Source organism: Lampris incognitus, chromosome 20 (genome assembly GCF_029633865.1).
Source record: "Lampris incognitus isolate fLamInc1 chromosome 20, fLamInc1.hap2, whole genome shotgun sequence".
Taxonomy (NCBI): domain Eukaryota; kingdom Metazoa; phylum Chordata; class Actinopteri; order Lampriformes; family Lampridae; genus Lampris; species Lampris incognitus.
This window is the reverse complement of record NC_079230.1, coordinates 17,218,277-17,238,646: the sequence shown is the minus strand read 5'-3', so window position 1 is coordinate 17,238,646 and position 20,370 is coordinate 17,218,277. Positions and strand designations below refer to the sequence as shown.

At 43.9% G+C, this 20,370-nt stretch overlaps 1 protein-coding gene across 3 annotated transcripts in view; it reads right to left on the bottom strand.

The window, feature by feature from the left end:
• nlgn2a (neuroligin 2a) overlaps positions 1-20,370 on the bottom strand; it is a 194,540-nt gene that overhangs the window by 112,598 nt on the left and 61,572 nt on the right. For 2 of the 3 annotated variants that reach the window (XM_056299975.1, XM_056299974.1), the window contains one exon: positions 14,737-14,765. The exons of the other annotated variant lie outside the window; for it this stretch is intronic. In XM_056299975.1, the coding sequence (XP_056155950.1) occupies positions 14,737-14,765 (29 nt within the window). The remainder of the gene's footprint in view (positions 1-14,736; positions 14,766-20,370) is intronic. 3 annotated transcript variants of the gene reach the window in all.

Sequence of the window (20,370 nt, the reverse complement as noted above, 5' to 3'; positions counted from 1 at the left end):
GTTAAAGGAGGACTTAACCATTTAATGGTAACCAGGTTAGGTTTAGTAATAAGGCTCTTCTCCTGGATCGCCACCTTGCTGTGGTGGAGAAGCTTGTGTGTACCAATGATCCCAAGAGCTATGCTGTCTTGAGCTTGGCTCCTTGTAAGGTCACCCAAGGTAGATAGGTCAAAAGGGAGGTTCCAGACGAAGCACAATCCAACAAAGTCCAATGGCAGAACTTGTGAAAGATGTCTCAAGGTCACAATAGCATTGAAGGCTGCAACAGAGGGTGGTCCCCAATCGTTTTGGTTCTCTATGCCATTAGACTCTGGCCACCTCCTGCCAAGGACCGTGTGATGGCTGCAAGTGCATCAGCCACTCCACATAAAAAGCTGTGTCCTTCCATTATGCGGCTCCAGGGTCGGACTCTACGCCCACCTGAAGACCCAGAAGAAGGACAGTCATACTCAACCCCGAGTGACTGCCGTTGATGATGATGATGAGTAATAAGGCTAGCGTCTTGGGCAAGGGTCCAGATTTGCCATCAAGTGGTGTGGGTTAAAATCAGTCTGAAGGTTAAGGAATGGGTGTCGTCTATGGAGGTCAAAATGCAAGCTCCAGATGCAGTAGCACTATATTAGTCTTAACCTGACAAATGAGAGGTGTCATTCCTTGCTCCTAATTTGAGAGCTCTATGGTTCACTGCAGGTGAAAAATTTTGTGTCAGCAGCACTGAGACACTCCTCTTCACCACAGTGGACAGCATTATCATATCATTTGCAATTTTTACTTTGAGTGAGAGGAAAGAAATTTCTTGGCTGGTTCGACGGTCTAATTCTCACACAAGTTCAAAATTTGAATCTTACAGTCACAACCCATAAGATTGTCTTCTTCATTTCACTTAAATCGATGGTGATGTGTGGTAACTACAGTGGTGTTTGAGCCATCTGAAGCCAGCAGTAGAAAGTATCAAAAACATTTTTGTTTGCTTGTAAAGCTTCCAACCGTTAATTTGGTTTCCAAATCGAGAGCTGAACACTTCCATGGCAGCATTGCCAGATAAATATGTATAAATATGAGTTTGGCCGCCAACATTACAGCACTCCAACAAAAGCACCAACTCATTGTTGGGTTTCAGAGTACCGACTTGGTTCTGACTTGTCTCCGAGCAGAAATATAACCAATATATGAGCTTGGATGGCTTAAATCTGACATGCTGTCTGTGAAAGACGCAGGGAAAATTATTAGAATGATCATATACAGTATATGTAAATATATTTTTGACATCTTTACCATTTCTCTAAAGTCAGAAAATGCTGTTTATAGCAATACGTTCTTGATACAGATAAAGGACACAAAAACATCAAAGCCTGATGCAAACAAACACAAAGACGGCTGTTCTTGTTATTTCTGTCCCCACTGTCTGTCTACCTGGGGCTATGGGGACAAGAGAGGACTTAGAATGATCTTAGTGTCAGGACTATTTGTATCGCATCTCCGGCAACTTCTCTGCCGTGACAGCCAGCTAACAACCACCACACAGCTCTGGGTACACTGCAGCACAGAGCAACATGGTACAGAGAAGAAAAAAATAGACGTTTCTGCTACGAAACGATAAATCTGTCATTTTTAACATTTTTTTCAAAATATGCTGCAAAAGATAAATGTAAATCGATTACATTTTTGAATTTTACATGCTATTCTATCTATATATCTGTCTATCAGTCTATCTATCGGCAGTATAAAGGTAGGTATCTATCTATACTATAAATGATGTATTATAATGGCTATACAACAGTGTTTCCCTTATATTTTTTACTGAGATGGTCCAAGGTGCAAAGCCTAACACGTTCTTCCTCCATTTTTTAAAACAGTTGTTAAAACAATACGATTTTGTAATGTTTAAAAACAAATTTGACTTAACAAAATTCCTGCTAAGAAATATGACTTAGATTCAAAATAAATTGAAGGGATGGTTCACAGCCTCAAAAGGAAAATTCTTGGGGGCGTCCAGGTGGCTTGGCGGTCTAATCCATTGCCTACCAACATGGGGATCACCGGTTCGAATCCCCATGTAACCTCCGGCTTGGTCAGGTGTCACTACAGACACAATTGGCCGTGTCTGCGGGTGGGAAGCCGAATGTGGGTATGTGCCCTGGTCACTGCACTAGTGCCTCCTCTGGTCAGTCAGGGCGCCTGTTCGGGGGGAGGGGAAACTGGGGGAATAGCATGATCTTCCCATGCGCTGCTCACCCTGGTGAACCTTTTCACTGTCAGGTGAAAAGAAGCGGCTGGCGACTCCACATGTATCGGAGGAAGCATGTGGTAGACTGCAGCCCTCCCCGGATTGGCAGAGGGGGTGGAGCAGCGACGGACGGCTCGGAAGAATGGTTTAGTTGGCTAAGTACAATTGGGGAGAAAAAGGGAGGGAGATCCAAAAAAAAAAAAAGAAAGAAAGAAAATTCTTGCAACAACTCTGTCTCTGAACTTTAACGTGCCCATGCCAGGTTTGTTTTGCAAGGAAGGAAGAGTAGATATGCAATAAATAATGGTTGAAATTTTGTTTTTTTCCACTCCCAGATCAACCAGATGGCTTCAGAGTGCTTGGATTGTGCCTCACAGGCCAGCCGGAGTAATTTTGTGTTCTTTTCTCGCCATTTTTGGAACTCCGACAAATTTGCCATCATCCACTGCAGCTATTTAGAAGAAAGCATTTTGATGGATAATTCCTTCAGTGACGTGTGGAAACAGCGTGTTAATCCAGGTCTCTACAGGCATGATGGTAAGTAGATGATAATAGAATTTTCTTTTTGGGGGTGAACTATCCTAAGATTAGGTCCACTTTACATAGAAACCAAATACAAGAGGGAAAAAAGTTCAAAAGGCAAACGAGTGTGTATGTTTGCAAATTGTGCACCCTGATACTAGGCAACTCTTTATTTTTCATCTAAAGATGAAACATTTTAATGACAGTACGAAATGTTTAATTTTGCTGGTAATCACAAATTTGGTATCACAAACTGTTAGCTGGTGAGGTCCTGCAGCTAGTTTTTTGACTGGGAAATATTGAGATTTTTTTTTTCAAAACCTAAGCCTGCTTCTCTGTTTTGCAGCATTGCAATTGGTCATTGTGGTTGTATTTGTAATCAAACAAGGGAGATCATCAACTGTAATATTACTTATGGTGATGTCGGCAGACAACATCACTTTACTCTGATAATAACCTGTCTTGCTCACCTATGCGACACAATACTGTTCTTCTGCTACAGAACTCGGAAAGTCAGAACAGGAAAAGTACAATGGAATGTCACTGGATGTCAGAATTATGACTAGTAAACTCAGAATTCGACTTAACTGAAAGGCTGTTATTCCTTTACTGGATGTCACATGAACATAGTGTCATGCAGGGCAGAGCACACTTTCAATAATAAAAATCTCAAGACAATTTTTATTAATATGTGTTGTTCAGTCAAATTTCCTACATGGCATGATAATAAACCCTGTTACAGTCATGGAGAAAGGTGTTAACTAAATGGGGTATTCATGAAACATTAGCTAACTTAACAGGCATAGCTTTTCAACACAGAAAAATATTGCTATGGGTTTCTACAATAATGACCTTCTCACGCTGGATATCAATTAGCAGAATTGTTTAGCCTGTATGTAATGTAGCCATTTTCTTTGAATCACGTAATCTTTTTGAGCTTGGACACTACAAATACCTTGTGGTCAGTGAGATATCAGCCTTCCCATATCTGACTATTTTTGGAAGGCAGTAATAGTCTTCCCATGTCTGAACTGTATTTTAAAGTGTACTAAAATTACAATTTCTGGTCTTTTTAATGTTTTGACCGCACATGTAATCATTGACTGCACATCCTGGTTTTCTTTGGCAAAAATGAGATTGGAATATATTTTGGCAAGGCGGGTAATTATCTTCTACACACTATAACAGTTGTCATGAGGTTCATTTGCAAAGGATCAGAATGGTCAGTGAGAAACACTCATTGCTGGTCTGTCAAACACTAGGCAGTTTTTGTGTACAGCTGCTGACATACAATCTTAAGAGCTACAAAAATGGCTGGCAAATAAAAAAATAGCCTGCATCTGTCATCAAATTGACTGCTAAATAAAGATAGAGATCAATTTTGTGGATTTTGCACAGCATCGACCGTTTGCACTCCTTGTACTTCATGACTGGAGATCAGTGCCTCTGGCCTCGAATTTTCTGGGCGACATCAAACAGGAGAGCCCTTTTTTCTCTACAGATTAAGTGTGGATTAGAAAAAAGAGGAGAGAAGGAACAGAATAGTGAGGCCGCTGGGTTTAAGGTATTCTGCCTGGTCCGTGGTGGTGTAGCGGTCTAAGCATCGGCTTTGTGTCGATGCAGTTGCCCACTGGGGACTGGGGTTCGCGCCCTGGTCTCGTCAGATCCGACTATGGCCGGACTCGATGAAGCAGCAATCATTGGCAACGCTGTCTTCGGGAGGGGGGCAGACTCGGCTTGTGTTCGTCACGTGAATGCGTCTCTGTGTGTGTCGGAAAAAACAGTGGTTCGGCCTGGAGTCGCCTTGTCACGAAAGTGGGGAGGCGTCTCCTTCGAGACTGCCGGCCGGAGAGATGCAGTTGGCGAACGCATGCAGTACGAGGGTGGGTGTTTAAATTAAAATGGGGATCGATTGGCCACTAAATTGGGAGGAAAAAGGGAAAAATCAGAAATAAATGTATAAAAAAAAGAAGAAGAGGTATTCTGCCCTCCAGGCATTTACATTCTGTAGTGAGGTGTCTGGCGCCCTCTACAGCTGCTGCTACTACTACTACTACTACTACTACTCTACAACGTTTCTGGTTAATTACACAGCCCTTTGAGACAACTTCCTTTGTAGATAGGAAGTAGGAAGAGAAAGCACATGTAAGCCACAGGAGGTTGGATCTCAGCCCAACCAGAGCACAAAAAGTTCATCTGTTGCCATCCTGTTGTGCCATAGAAAGCATTGCCTCTAAGCTGGAATTTATCAATAAGCAGTTCAACAATATGTGTTAATGAAATATTTGTGAAAGTTGTACTGAAAAAGTAACTTTTGAAGGTATTGTTTCTATGCTAGCGTTTAACTCAGCCTTGTTGGTTTCTTCAGGGATTCTCTGTTGATATTTATTTCTGGGAGTTCTAATTTGCATTAGGAAGGAGAAAGTTGCCATAACCACTCACATTCAACAAATGTTCCACTGCTTTCACGTTAGAGAAGATGACAAGAACTTTCTGAGGTTCCTGTGTCAGAGACAACGATCTGTCCAAGGATATCAATTATAGAATAAAAGTCCACATTTTTTGGGGACAGTCTGTCGCCTGCCGTCACCATCTATGGGCTCAGGCGAGCTGTTCAAAAAGGTGCACGTAAACATGGTGCTGACAAACTACAGTTCATCAAGAGACATTTCTATGTCGATGACGGGCTCGCGCCTCTACCTACTGCCGCAAAAGTGATCGATCTCCTAAAGAGAACTAAAGCATCTCTCAGTGAATCCAACCTATGGTTGCATAAGCTTGCTTCGGACCATCCTGCTGTTATGGAGCCATTTCATCCAGAAGATGATGCAAAGGTTTTAAAGGACCTAGACCTCAGCCAAGACACCACACCCATGCAACAGAGTGTAGGACTATGCTGGGAAATAGCAACAGACCTATTCACCTTTGCAGTGTCAGACAGCGACAAGCCATTCACCCAGCATGGAGTCCTGTCCACAGTAAATAGTTTGTATGACACCCCCCCCCCCCCAGGCCTGGTGACCCCTGTGGCTATTCAGGGTAGAGCCCTACTGCGAGAGCTGACTATGGACACCTATGACGGGGACACACTGCCTCCAGAGAAGAGAATCACTGAATGGAAAGTCTAGAGAGAGTCACTTAAAGATTTGAAGCTGCTGCATATTCCACACCCCTACACAGCAACCTCTCTATCCAAAGCAGAACACATACAGCTGTGTGTTTTCTGAGCCACCAAGGCCATCAGAGCAGTGTTGTACCTCAGGGTTGCTGATGGAGATGGGCAGGTCAACTCGGGTTTCATTACATGGAAAGAGAAATTTGCCCCCCAGTCTGAGCCTACTATTTCCCGCCTGGAATTATGTACGGCAGTGTTGGCAATGGAGATGGTAGAGCACACCCTCAAAGAAATAGATCTCAATCCAGACACTATCAATTTCTACTCTGACAGCAAAGTTGTTCTTGGGTACACATACAATGAGACCAAATGCTTCTACATATATGCGCATAACCAAGTTCAGCGCATCCACCAGTCAACAAAACCAAAACAGTGGTTCTACATACCCGCCAAACACAATCTAGCAGACCTCGCCTCTAGGTCAGTCCAAGCATGTCTTGCTGAGACAACTTGGCTCCTCTACAAGCCAGACTAAATCCATCAAGATGTACCCAAGTCCTTTGAGCTTGTTGACCCAGAAATGGACAGGGAAAGATATTCACAGTTGGGAAGCTTCACCACTCAGATTCTCACTGGAAACCTTACTGCTGATCACTTAAGTGATTCTCTACCTGGAACTCACTGGTCAAAACAGTGGCCCTACTGATCCACATAGCCCACTTTTACAAGACCACCAACCAGCCCAGGTGTTGTAAAGATTGGCATCAATTTATCAGGCTCTGCACTCCAGATGGACTGAGTCAAGCAATGCATGTTATCGTCAAGTCAGTCCAAACAGAAACTTTCCCAGACAAAACCACTGCACTCACCAATGGGAGAACAATTTCTAGAAGCAGCTCTTTCCAAGCTCAATCCCATCCTAGATGAAAATTTCATGAAATTTGGAGGTCTACTCAAGAACGCACAGCAGGTCAGTGGTGAGAAGAATCCCATTATCTTATGTTTTGGTTAGTTTTATGTGTTAGTATGGATATGTGTGTTCTTGTAGTTTTTGGATGTGTTTTTGTCTTTGTGTTGTACTGCTGTGGGCTGGGGGAAATGGCATTTCATGAAATGAAATGAAATGAAATGTCAAACAAAGTGTTCCTGATTCCTGATTATCTTAACTAGACACCATCACATCGCCACACTGTTGGTTCGTCATCACCATGAACGGCGGAAACACCAAGGGCATCAGAGGGGGATCTCAGAAGTGTATGGATTGTTGGGGGTAAGACGCTCTTCAGTTCCATCCTACACACCTGTGTCACTTGCCAAAAGCTACATGGTAAAATGGAGGAACAGAAGATGGCGGAGCTGCCCCCTGAACGGCTAAGCATGGATCCTCCCTTCACACACGTGGGATTACATGTGTTCAGCCCATGGACAGTTATTGCCAGACATGCAAAAGGAGGTCAAGCCTTCAGTAAGCACTGGGCAGTCGTATTCAATTTTATGAGCACAAGAGCTTTGCACATAGAAATCATCGACTCCATGGATGCCTCAAGGTGTATAAACATGCTAAGATGTTTTTTTCCCCCTCCAGGGACCCATAAACCATCTCAGGTCGGATTGCGGAACAAACTATTGGAGGAACTGGGATTGAGCAAAGTGAAACCAGACCCAAGTGTCCAGAAGTTTCTGAGCAAACAAAGCTCCACTTGGGAGTTCAAACCTCCCCATTCCTCTCATATGGAGGGTCCTGGGAGAGGATGATTGGGGTGGCTTGTAAGATCCTTGACTGCATGCTGCTGTAGGAAAAAGACTCCCCTTTCCCATGAGGTGCTGTGCACTCTTATGGCAGAGGTCTCAGTCATTATAAATGCCAGACCTCTTATTCCAGTCTCAACAGACCCTGACTCACCATTCATCCTCTCTCCTGTGATGCTGCTCACCCAGAAGGTTGGTGTGCCCCCTTGACCTGGTAACTTCACAGATGCAGATTCAGAAGCCAGTGCAGACCCTCGACGACAGGTTTTCAACACGCTGGTGAGTACCTCCCAACCTTACAGAGTCAGCAAAAGTGGAATGTTGCTTATTGTGACTTGAAAGCAAGGGACATTGTACTCCTGAAGGATGATCAAGTAGAACGCAATGAGTGGCCTATGGCATTGGTCACCACAGCTTTCCCTAGCACCAGGGGTTATCAACCTGGCCATCACGGACAAACGTGTCCGTGGCAAGACTTGTCTGTGTCTGTGGCAAAAAAAAAAATTTTTTTCCCCATGATAATATAAATTATCAATATTTAGACAAGAAAATTAATGCAAACTAATGTTTTCTGAGACTAATAAATTAATTTGGCCACGGTACAACAGTAACCTAGGTTACATCACGTTAACAGTTGGGATGACATGCGTATTAATATGTAAAACTCATGCAATTGCGCACATTCTCCCACTGTGAGTCAGGTCGCTAACTAGATAGCTAGATAGCCTAACGTTACATCCCCGAAAATGACCAAACACACTTTTAATCCTTTGTGGGACAAAGACTTTTTTGTTTTTGTTTTTTTGTTTTTTGAGAAATGATGGGTTGATGGAGTGTATGAGGCGTGGTCAGACAATGAATGAAACAGCTAAAGTCAACTGCAGTGAGGGACCACAGTGAGACATGGTGCAAGAAACGAACAAAAATGGATGGTATGTTGAAAAGGAGCGGTTTGCTAGCAAGGCTAAAGAGGGCAGGATGGGGCAAGTTAAGCTGATGACTAGCTTCGTCAGTTGAGAGGAAAAAAATAGGGGAGAAGTTAGCAGCTGCCAGCCCAACTAGGAGTTCTCTCGCATCTGTGCTTTAAATGATGAAGAATACAGCCACTTGGTCACATACAAAAAAATCCAGTGGCTGAGCCTTGCAGCCTGTGTAGAGTGCTTCATGAAACTTCAAGCCAGCCTCGTAAAATATTTTGAGAGCACTGCAAATGGAAGCGAGGGTTCTGTTCGCTCTCGAGAAAGTTGCGGTACATTGTGTGACATGCTGCAGAATCCCAAATTCATTCTGTACTTACTGTTTTTTAACTGGATTTTGCCACTGCTGGCTAGAATGAATGAGGCATTACAGAAGGAGAACGTGAGTTTGTACTCTGCCTATAATAACATCCAGAAATACATGTGTGTAATTCTGAACCCATTTCTGTTTAACAGAAATGATGGCACCTCGTTTATTGATCCGAGACTTGAAAATTCCAAACACGAGTTTTAAAGAATTCATTGACCAATGCAAATGTGAACACCATCTCTCAGATTCAGAGATACTGAGCTTCAACATCACGTTAGTCAACTATGCAAAGAGGCTACAAATTGCCTTCCGGACAAGATTCCCAGAGAGAGAACTGGTCAAACAGATGTTCTTTCTTGATCCCCTGAACCCCAAACCAACAGACAGCAATTTGGCAAACATCACACAGAGGTTCACAAAACATGTGTCTGTTCCCGAACTGCAGTCACGGTACCTCGTCTTTTGCAAACATGATGGCGTAAAGACATTATTCATGTCTGACTGATGCAATAGTGACATTGTCAAATTCTGGTGCCATCTGTTTGAGAACAGTGAGGAGTACAATGAACTGAGCAAACATGCAGTACTCCTGCTCACATTAAGCCCAGACACCTGCAGCTGTGAGCGAGGTTTCAGTCATATGAACACTATTAAATCTCAAACACGAAATAGACTTGGAGCATGCCACCTTGATGCCTGTCTTAGGATTGCCACCAGCCCTATATACAACGGCTGACTTTCCAGTTTCCAAGTTTTCGTCATAACAAGGTAGGGCACTGTTTTTTAATGTTAGAAATACAATCATTTTAAAATCATGTAGCATATTAAAATATGTACAATGGCACATTGCGAGGTCTAGCATGCAATTATGTGTTTCTAGTAATATTTGACAACTTCAGATTTTGTATATCAGTGGTAAAAATCGCATTTTGACCAAAAAGTCCTTCACAAGTCGACATGGTGAGGACCCCTGCCCAGCACTGTTGGAAAGCTGCACAAGGTGGAACTCAAGACTACTAATCATGGAACCCCCAAGACCTTCCTGAGACCCGTCTCACAGGTTGTTCTCCTATTGCCAGGAGAGGAGGCCAGAGAGTGAAGGAAAATTTTTAACAAGGTAGTTGGTAGTGGCCTCAAAAGGCCGGCCGGGGAGTGTTCTACCCTTCAGGCATTTACATTCTGTAGTGTGGTGTCTTGCACCCTCTACAGCAGGGTTCTCAAACTACCGGCCCGTGGGCCACATCCAGCCTGCAAGGCAGTTTTGTGCAGCCTGCTTTAGATATATTAATTGATCCAGACCGCATATCCATTTTGCATACTACTTTCATGTTTTTTTTAACCTTTCTGTTCAAGTTCCAAGTACCCAGTTAAGATTAGTTGTGAGACCAGTTGCAGACGTAGCTTAATGTCAGTTTTGCAGCTCTCTCTCATTCATTGACTCACTCACTCACTCACGCACACACACACACACACACACACACACACACTGTAGCCAGGCAACACGAGTGCATGAACCCAATGGGCAAACCCACTGCGAAATATCTCACGTGAGTTGCTAACGTACATTTTTGGCACTACTTGCAGATGTATGCCAAAAGAAAAGTTGACCACTGATAATGCCAAGAGAAATGGACATGCGACTACTTCTTCACTGAATTTAACGCGCCCACGATCTGTCTAATTTGCAAGGAAAAAGTTGCCATCCTGAAGAATTTCAATCTGAAGCGACATTACACTACTAAACATGCAGAGGAGTATGATCAGTTCAGAGACAAGGAGAGGGAGAGAAAGGCAGCACACTTTCAAAAAAGTATGTCTTGTCAGCAGAACTTTATTCACAAAGCCAAAAAAGATTGTGATGCAGCTGTCAAAGCTAGCTATGTGGTAAGCGAGGCAATAGTGAAGGTTGGCAAGCCATTCACAGAGGGACAGTTTCTGAGAGATTGCGTGCTGCGGGTAATGAATATTGTTTGCCCAGTGAAGGCATCTTTATTCAGAAACGTCAGTCTCAGCCTAAATACATTGGCAGAATGGAGCAGCGAGTTGTCAGGCGACATTTACAGTCAGTTGTGCATTAAAGCAAACTATTTCACGCACTATTCGTTGGCACTCAATGAAAGCACAGATGTAAATGACAATGCTCAGCTGGCTGTATTTGTAAGCGGTGTCAATGACCGTTGTGAGTTAACAGAAGAACTATGAACTTTATATAAGGAACACTTTATTCAGGAACACTTTATTTGTCATTTCACTTCATGCACTTGCGTACATGAAATGAAACAAAATGCAATTTCCCCCAGCCCACAGCAGTACAACACAAAGACAAAAACATATCCAAAAGCTGCAAGAATACACATATCCTAACTAACACATATATCCAAACTAAACAAAAGAAATCACTGTCCAAAGGAACAAATGCCAGCCAGGGTGACTGTCGGAACCGCCGGTCTGCATGGGTTAGCAGTTCGTTAGCCCACCCTGCTTTCGTGTCCTGTCAGACTGCCCTTGGCATTTCTTCCTTGGGCGCAGCTGCAGACAGGCACCGTGGACCCCGGGCCCACCAGACGAAACAGACCAAGCTCTCCCAGGCAATCCAGTGCCAGCTCTCCCAGCCAGATATCCTTGACACACCTCCCCGCACTCTTCACGACGACATCAAAAATACCACAGTCAACGCCAGGTGAGGCTAACGCCAGACTGCCCTCGGTGTTGTTGGAACTGCCAGTCTGCATGGGCTAGCACTTAGCTTAGCCTGCCCCACTCTCACAGCCAATCCAGCGCCGGCTCTCCCAGCCATCAAACGAAAACCAAAACGTAGACGCAGACATGGACAAAGACACTGCATGGACGGTACTGGGTGAGGCCACTGCAAATGTGAATTTGTGCCACCATCTTCTGACACCGGCACTGGGTGAGGCCGCTGCAAACACGAATTCGCGCAGACATCTTCCCACACTGGAGCAGTCATCTTCCCACACATATTCAATGCAGGGAAAGACTACAGCCAAAGATATATTTCAGGTGCTGTGCAATGCAATTGAGGGTGCTGGTCTACCCAGGAATAAATTGGCTGGAATCACCACTGATGATGCCCCATCAATGATGGGAAGAAAAACTGGGCTTGTAACACTGATTTAAAGAAAGCTGGAAGAGGAGAATGTAGACCCCACAATTGCATTACACTGCATCATTCACCAGCAGGCACTCTGCAGCAAATACTTGAAATTTGACAGTGTTATGACTGTTGTGGTGAAATGCATTAATTGCATCATATTAAGAGGTTTACAACACCGTCAGTTATATGCGTTTCTGGAGGAAATAGATAGAACATCTGTGTTATACTTCATAGAAGTGCGCTGGTTGAGCAGGGGCAGTGTCCTGAAAAGGTTTTTTTGAATTGAGGGAGGCAACCAGAGAGTTCATGAAAGAAGGAAGGCTACATGTTCTTGAGCTTGATGATCTCAAATGGCTCATGGATTTAGCTTTCTTAGTTGATATCACACAGGCACTTAACACTCTTATTTTAAAACTGCAGGTGCCAGACCAACTTATCACTGTAGCATTTCATAGTGTGAAAGCCTTCTCTGTGAAACTCAGATTATGGACAACACAGCTCACAGAGAAAAGATTTGTCTACTTCTCGACATGCCAGTCAATTATTGATGATGGTGCCAGAGCACTTTCCAATTATTTGCAAACGCCTTCTCCTTTGATGTGGACAGTGCTCCAAGCACATTTCAGATGGAGCTCATAGACTTGCATTGCAACACTGAGCTCAAGGCAAAGTTCAGAAAGGCACACGGAAAGCCGGAGATGCTTGGACAGTTTCTCAGAGAGATTCTCAAAACATCCCCACCGTTGTTCAAACTGTTCAGGCAGGTCATGTGTCTTTTCAGCAGCACTTATCTGAACTATGAACTTTAATAAATCAAAGCATAGGTCCAGAGTGACCAATGAATATCTCCAGGCTGTCCTCAGGGTGTCCACTGCCCAGTCCCTGAAAGCAAATGTGCCTCACCTGTTTCAGCAGAAGTGCTAGGTTTCTGACAAGAAGTAGGCTAAATATGCAGGCCTAGACCAGGCTACTCTATGTGCATAGTTACCTATTCATATGAAAACTCTGAAAAAATATGAAATAATAATAAAAAATTATGTTAAGGTTATATAGTTGGAACAGTTTTTTCTTCATCACTATTCTACCGGCCCTCCTTCATAAGACCACCTGTGAAGTGGCCCCCGGGTAATTTGAGTTTGAGACCCCTGCTCTGCAGCATTTCTGTTAATTGTACAGCCAATTGCGACAACTTTCTTTGTAGACAGGAAGTATGAAGAGAAGTAGGGAGAGAAAGTACATGTAGGCCGCAGGAGGTGATTTCAGCCCAGCCATAGCACAGAAAGTTCATCCGCTGCCATCCTGTTGTGCCATAGAAAGTATTGTCTGTAAGTTGGGATCCATCAATAAGCAGTTCAGTAATGTGTGTTAATGATACATTTGTGAAAGTTGTACTGACAAATAACTTTTGAAGGTATTGTTTTCATGCTAGCGTTTAACTCAGCCATGTTGGTTTCTTCAGTGATTGGCTGTTGATATTTAGCATTTAGTCTTCATCCTCGCTAGTGCTGTGTTTATATAGTTTAATTGGTATTCATTTGGTTTTGAGCATTTTATCTGTTATTACATAAGATTTAGTGCAGAGATATCATGCTTGTGCACTTGGATACTTACCTTTGTATAGCCAACATTATGTTGTATTCTGTCCTTTGAGTTTCACTCCATTTTCACATCGTGCACCTTGAGTCTGCATTAGATATGTGAAGCTTGAAGGCTACACCCTGACTTTCATGTCTTTTGTGAATGGAGTTTGGCTGGCTGTCTAATTGTGGTTGCTTCACTTCAAGGAGGACAGTATAAGATGAGTCACCTGACCCTGTCTTACAACAACAGGCTCTTATTAAACTCAATAATACCTCCAAAAACAAGTGGACTTCTCGCTTTTTTTCTGTCTGCCTGTGTCTGTCTCCCTCTCTACCTCATCGCCACTCAAGCTCCAGCCAAATGCTCCTGTCTCACAACAATAAGTGCACTCTTTTCCTTTCTCGCTTCCTCTTTCTCTCTCAATCCATCTCCATCTGAAATTGTGTTTTTTTTGTTTGTTGTTTTTTCCAGTTATCACCACCACCACCGACAATAAATCCTATATTCCCTTCATTTCTGCACAGTCGTCATTCTATTGGCTAACCTTACCCTGTGAGGCTATTTTTCATGCCCGTCTCATGTCCAGTGTGTACAGGGCAGTTGTGTATATTTCTGTGTACTTCTAAACTGTTGTCATTATTTCGGGTCTTTCAGACTAAACCAGAATTAATTTATGTTTTTCAGCTATGGCAGAAATGAATGGGGAATTTTGGATCCCATTTTCCATTCATCCTTATTTCAAAATGTATGGAGTGATATTAGTACAAGTGACATATGGTAAGGTTATTATCTCTGCTAGGTGGTAGCCTGGAGGAGATTATGCATTTGGTCGCGCACGTGCATGCGCGTGTGTGTCCACGGCTAATCTCGCAAACTACTGGACCCATCAGCCTAAATTTTTTTGTGCACAGTTATGACTCTGTGATGAAGGACCTCTCGTGGTTGCGGTGATTAAAAACCTTCGAAAATTAATAATTCTCTGTATCGCTGCTCGCTCTCTTCATTCATTCTCTAGCTCGCTCTACCAACACGGCTTTCCGTTAATGCCCAACAGTCTAGCAGCGGACCGAGGACAGCTCCAGCCTCCTCCCACCTTGTTCCCCCTCCCTTTTTTCTCCCCAATTGCCCTAGGCCAATTACCCCACTCTTCTGAGCCGTCCCGGTCGCTGCTCCACCCCCTCTGCCGATCCGGGGAGGGCTGCAGACTACCACATGCCTCTTCCGATACATGTGGATTCACCAGCCGAATCCCTTTCACCTGACAGTGAGGAGTTTCGCCAGCGGGGTGTAGCGCGTGAGAGGATCACACTTCCCCGCAGTGCCCCCTCACCCCTGAACAGGTGCCCCGACCGGCCAGAGGAGGCGCTAGTGCAGCAACCAGGACACATACCCACATCCGGCTTCCCACCCGCACACACGGCCAATTCTGTCTGTAGGGACGCCCGACCAAGCCGGAGGTAACACGGGGAGTCAAACTGACGATCTCTGTGTTGTTAGGCAACGGAATAGACCGCTATGCTGCCCGGACACCCGGGTACCTGGACGGATATTTTCTTCATTGTTTTATGAATGAAAGTCAATCCGCGAAGGTTAAAAAACATTTTAAGTCTTTTCTTACCAACAATTTTATGTCCATTATGTCCATATATCTTGAAAACCGCGATGGTTTTCAAGGGATCATCCTGTTCTTAGAAGAGTTTAGTCAGGGCTGGTCTGACGCATAAGTGAGCTAAGGTCCGCTTAGGGGCCCCATGGCCACCAGAGGGACCCAAGAGCGCTTGAAATGTTTTGTTTTTTTAATTTTAATTTTAATTTTGTGTGATATATCATGTCAATGGTAATAGTATAAAAATGCTTGTTACAGGTTCCTCTGACCATTTCATATCATTAAGTATTTAGTTAATTTATTTAATAGACTGTTTTTTACATTTGCATATATTTTTATATAAAGAGGGAAACTACTGAGGGAGGCACTGTTTATCTAAATTTGATTTTAATTGTGGTTGATTGCTGTTCTGCACTTTTGCACACAGCAAATGTTTTAAACCAAAAGCAGTTAGATTGGATAACTTGTTTACAGTGCAAACATTTGTCTGCTGGCTTATTTTATTTTTCAGTTCACCACATTCAGTATGCTGCTTAGCACTGTGTCACTTCAAATATTAAAGTGCAAATTAACACCAGACCATCTTGTGAGTTTGATACCCTCCAGGATTAAAAACCATGGAAGGGTAAAAACACGCCAGGCTGACATTGGTATGATGTAAGCAACACCGCTGCAGCTAATAAAATTGATGATGGATGTGTAAGATTTACAGTAGGTGTGTGAATGGTCAAGCATCAACAATAGTCAACAATAACGGTAGCGGTGCCCCCCCCCCCCAAATCAAATTCTGCTTTGGGCCCCATAAAGGCTTGGGCTGGCCCTGAGTTTATTCATTCATTAATTTATTTTTCAAATTAAGTCTTTGTTAGCCAGTAGACATCGGAGGCAAATAAAGCTTATATGCTGAGCTAGCAATTGCAAGTGATTTCTTAATGCAGCTTTAAAACACAACACTTCCACCTCAACCAATCTAGAAATGCATAAGAGAGCAATCCTCAAAAGTGAAGAGTCAATATTGGTGCTGGACGTCAGCAAAGGCCATTATTTTACAACCCTTTGTACATTGGACTGAAACCGGGTTGGATCCAGAATCGCTTATTTGTGCAAAAACTTTGCATCACACTTTAGAGGTCCATTTCACTTCGTTGGTCTCTCTCTCTCTCTCTCTCTCTCTCTCTCTCTCTCTCTCTCTCTCTCTCTCTCTCTCTCTCTCTCTCTCTCTCTCTCTCTCTCCCTTCCTCCCATGTTCTCTCAGTCGTGTAGTAGATATTTCATTATGCCCTATCTCTCCCCCCACCTCCCCTCCTCCTGATCTATCTGTGCCCTCTTTTTTGTCTCGGCCTTTTGTAGCACTTGTGTTGCTCAATTATGCCTCTCGTTCCCCTCGCTTCTCCCGTACTCGCGCTCTTTCTCGCTCTCCTTTTTCTCTCCCTCTCTCATCAGTGTTATAAATAGTGGTTGGATTAGGCTGACTTTTTGTTTTGCTCACTATTAGGGACCGGATCAATTCTGCAAATTGAGTGGATGGGGAAGTGAGGACACAGACACACACACAACACACACACACACACACACACACAGACAATCAAGCAAGCACAGGCTGTCTGTGTCCTCCAAAATGCCAGAGTCACAAGGATTGCACAAACAGACATTGTTCTGCATCTCCCAGCTCTCTCTCTCTCTCTCTCTCTGTTCCCCTCCAAACATTCTTCTCCTTCTCCATTTTCCACATCCTTCTCTTCCGGCCGTAAGCCTACTGGACTTCAGCTGACCCCTCAAGCCCCTTTCCTCCTCTTTCTCCCCCCTCCTCTTCCCCTCCCTGTCTTTCCCCTCCCTCATCTCATAGTTCCAGAGCCTGTTTCTCTCTATTGGTGCTGGTGTGAATGACAGCCAGTTGAAAATAAGAAAAGAGCCCCAGTGTGTATGTTCCTGTGTCAATCCTCTGTGTGTGTGTGTGTGTGTGTGTGTCTGTGTCTGTGTGTGTGTGTGTCTGTGTGTGCTTGTGTTTGTACGTGCAACTCTCCATATATAGGGCCCCACGATTTCTGCGATGTGAAAACATGGATGAAATCATAGGATGCAGACATAAGAACAGATGTCAGACATAAACGGTGAATTGCACATAATTTGGGAGAGATTATTTCACGTTTGTGAGGTAATTTGTGCTTTGCTCCTCCTCAAGGAAAAATGTGTTATGAACTGTGCCATATGCACTGCCTATGCACGTGAGTGTGCACATCCCAGCATGAGCACGTCAGTAAACACACGAGAGTTTGTTGTTTGGGATAGAGAAAAAAATTGCCAAAGCAACCAGCATCATAGAAGACGAGGTCAACAAAAAAAAACCAAGAAACATGTCCATTTTGTGTTTCATCTTGTTATTGGAGTTGATTACACAAACTGTCTTCCAGTAAAAATGGTTAAAAACACCAAAATATGAATAAATAGATAAAACCAAGAGCAGTGAAAATGGGAAAAAAAATGTAATGGATTATATGGGGCCCTAAATATGCGTGAGCCCCTAGCGTTTGTCTACTTGGTTATGTTTACATGTGCTTTAGTGCGTCCTTCAATATGCCTCCTCCTCCTCTCCATCATCGTTATCATCATCGTCACCTATCCTCATGCAACCTCCCATTATCCCCATGGCTGCCATTATACTTCAGTCCTTCTCAGTCCCCTTGCCCCCTTCCCCCATATCCTCTCTCCTTCTCCTCCTCTTCTAATGATCTGCCCATTTCATGGGATGTCTGGACTCCAACTGGGACTGAATGAGTGTGAATAGGGGGAAGCACTGAGATCCTGAGAGAGAAAGAGAGAGAGAGAGAATGAGTCCCAACTGCTAGCCGGTCTATTCCCTATAGAGATGTATTGGGAATGGGATGGACAAAAGGAAAGGCGGACATGAGAGATAGAGAGGGGCCCTTCTCTCTCCCCCTCTCTTTTTATACACACATGCACACGCACACACGCACCCACACCCACACAGACACACACACAAACACCAACATAGTAAGCATACTAATTTGTATGCCAGAAATACATAATAGTATGTAGAAATCACACATACCCACCTTATGCATAACTGCCTATTCATTTGCACATGCAATTTTGTAACTCATGCCCATGCACGCACACACGCGTGCACGCACACACACAAACACACACACACAGTGTCATAGTAATTGGTTCACTCCTGTTGATGAGAAATAGCTCCATTCAGTGGACTTTAGCCATCTCTCTGGCTGAAACAAACACATGTACACACACTGGCCCGTGTATGTGTGTTATACGTAAAATTCTGTGTGTGCACGTGTGTTTGAGAGATGTGCATGTGTTGTGCATTTTGTTAATTATCATGGAGAAACATGTTTGTGCTTGAAAGTGTGCTTGTGTGTTTACCCTGTATATATATTTGTGTGTTTTTGCCTGTGTCGTATATTCTTTGTATGGCTGTGTGCGTGAGCGTACAAGTCCCTGTGTGCATGAAAGTGTTGGTGTTGTTGGTCCTGCCTGTAGCAGATGTTTCACTAGGAGATTGCAGGGAAACCATAAATTGGGCCGAGAGAGTTTTGTTTTTGTTTTGTTTTTTCTGTTTTTTTTGGTCCAAGCACCAGCGTTCCCATTAAGTCCTGCTGTCAGCTCCCACCACTACCTACCTGCTCTCCATCTCATACATGACAATGCCTTCTTAATTGGATGCTTGTCCAAGAGTTGCAATACAATGCAGGTACCGCACACACACACACACACACACACTTATTGAAACAAATACAACGTCAAAAAAAACAAAACAAACCACAACGCTGAAGATGGGTTCTGAAAGTGACTGGCACTTTTGTTACCGAACAAAGCAACTTCCTCAGTATGGGGAGGCGTAAAAGCTTGTGTGGGTACACACACACTCTCTCTTACTCTCTCTCATACACATACACACACACACACACACACACACACACACACACACACACACACACAAGCCTGCACACATGCACACATGGACACAAACAAAATGAGAGGCTGATTCCTTTTTTCCTGCTGTGTCTCCTAGAGATGTGTTTGCATTTTGTGTGGTAATTTGTGTGTGTGTGTCCTCAGCAGGCACACATTTTTTTATGCTCTGATCTTTTAAATCTGCCAAACTGCAGTGCTGATAGGGGCCTGGTTCTGCTTCATCACAGGGTGTGTGTGTGTGTGCGTGTGTGCGTGCGTGCGTGCGTGCCCGTTGCCTTTGTGTAGGTGTTAATGTGTAATCAATCAGATTTCTGTACATAAAAATCTTCCTGTCAGTGTTCTCTGCCTCAGTAAGGGGCGTATGGATTACCCACACCTGCTAATCTTGTTATCTTGTCTGGCTCAATTGGTTGCCCGATGGAGGTGGAGGAATCTCTACTTCTTAGTCCGAACTAGCAAATGGACACCTCTTTTTCTTTTTGTCCTCCTCCCTCCACCACATCTACAATTACATCCCGACCATCTGCGCTCTGGTCTCACATGTGGCGACAGAGGCAATCAGGACCAAGCAGACATCATCTCCCGTGTTTTCAATGCCAAGGTAAACGGTAGCTGATGCCCCCCCCCCCCCCGATTTGTATTTTCTTACCTTTATTCTTACTGGACACAAGTCTCAGCTTGATGCTAGTTATGATGGCACAGAGCTGGAGTCACTACACGAGTCTACTAAATGCAGAGAGCATGGCACTAACACCGTCAGGGCAAAGGCTCAATTCCCAGTGGGGCCACTTATCGTAAAAACCTCTGCACTCCCGTTACTGTGATTTCTGCACTGCAGTTTCTGCATTTAAGATAAAAGCTTTCACCAAAAAGGAAGTTATTGCATATGCAGTATGGTGTTATTTATTCATATTTCAGACCAGCGATTCCAGCCTTCCACCGAACAGTTAACTTGGAAAAACAAGGGTCTGGACTAGATGGTCATCAACATTTAATGAAGCGTGTTTCGAAGGAGTAGGAAAAAAAACGTTTGCAGCGGGCATCTGTAGAGAAGATCAGGTCTCCATGCCACGACTACAGAAGTGGCCACTGTGGCGGAACACGTCTCCATGATCGAACCAGTCCAGCGCCTCAGCAGTCATATACTATCCACCTATCAAGGTTGGGGGATTCTTCCGATCACCCCTAACACAGTCACTCCCTGCAATGCATGC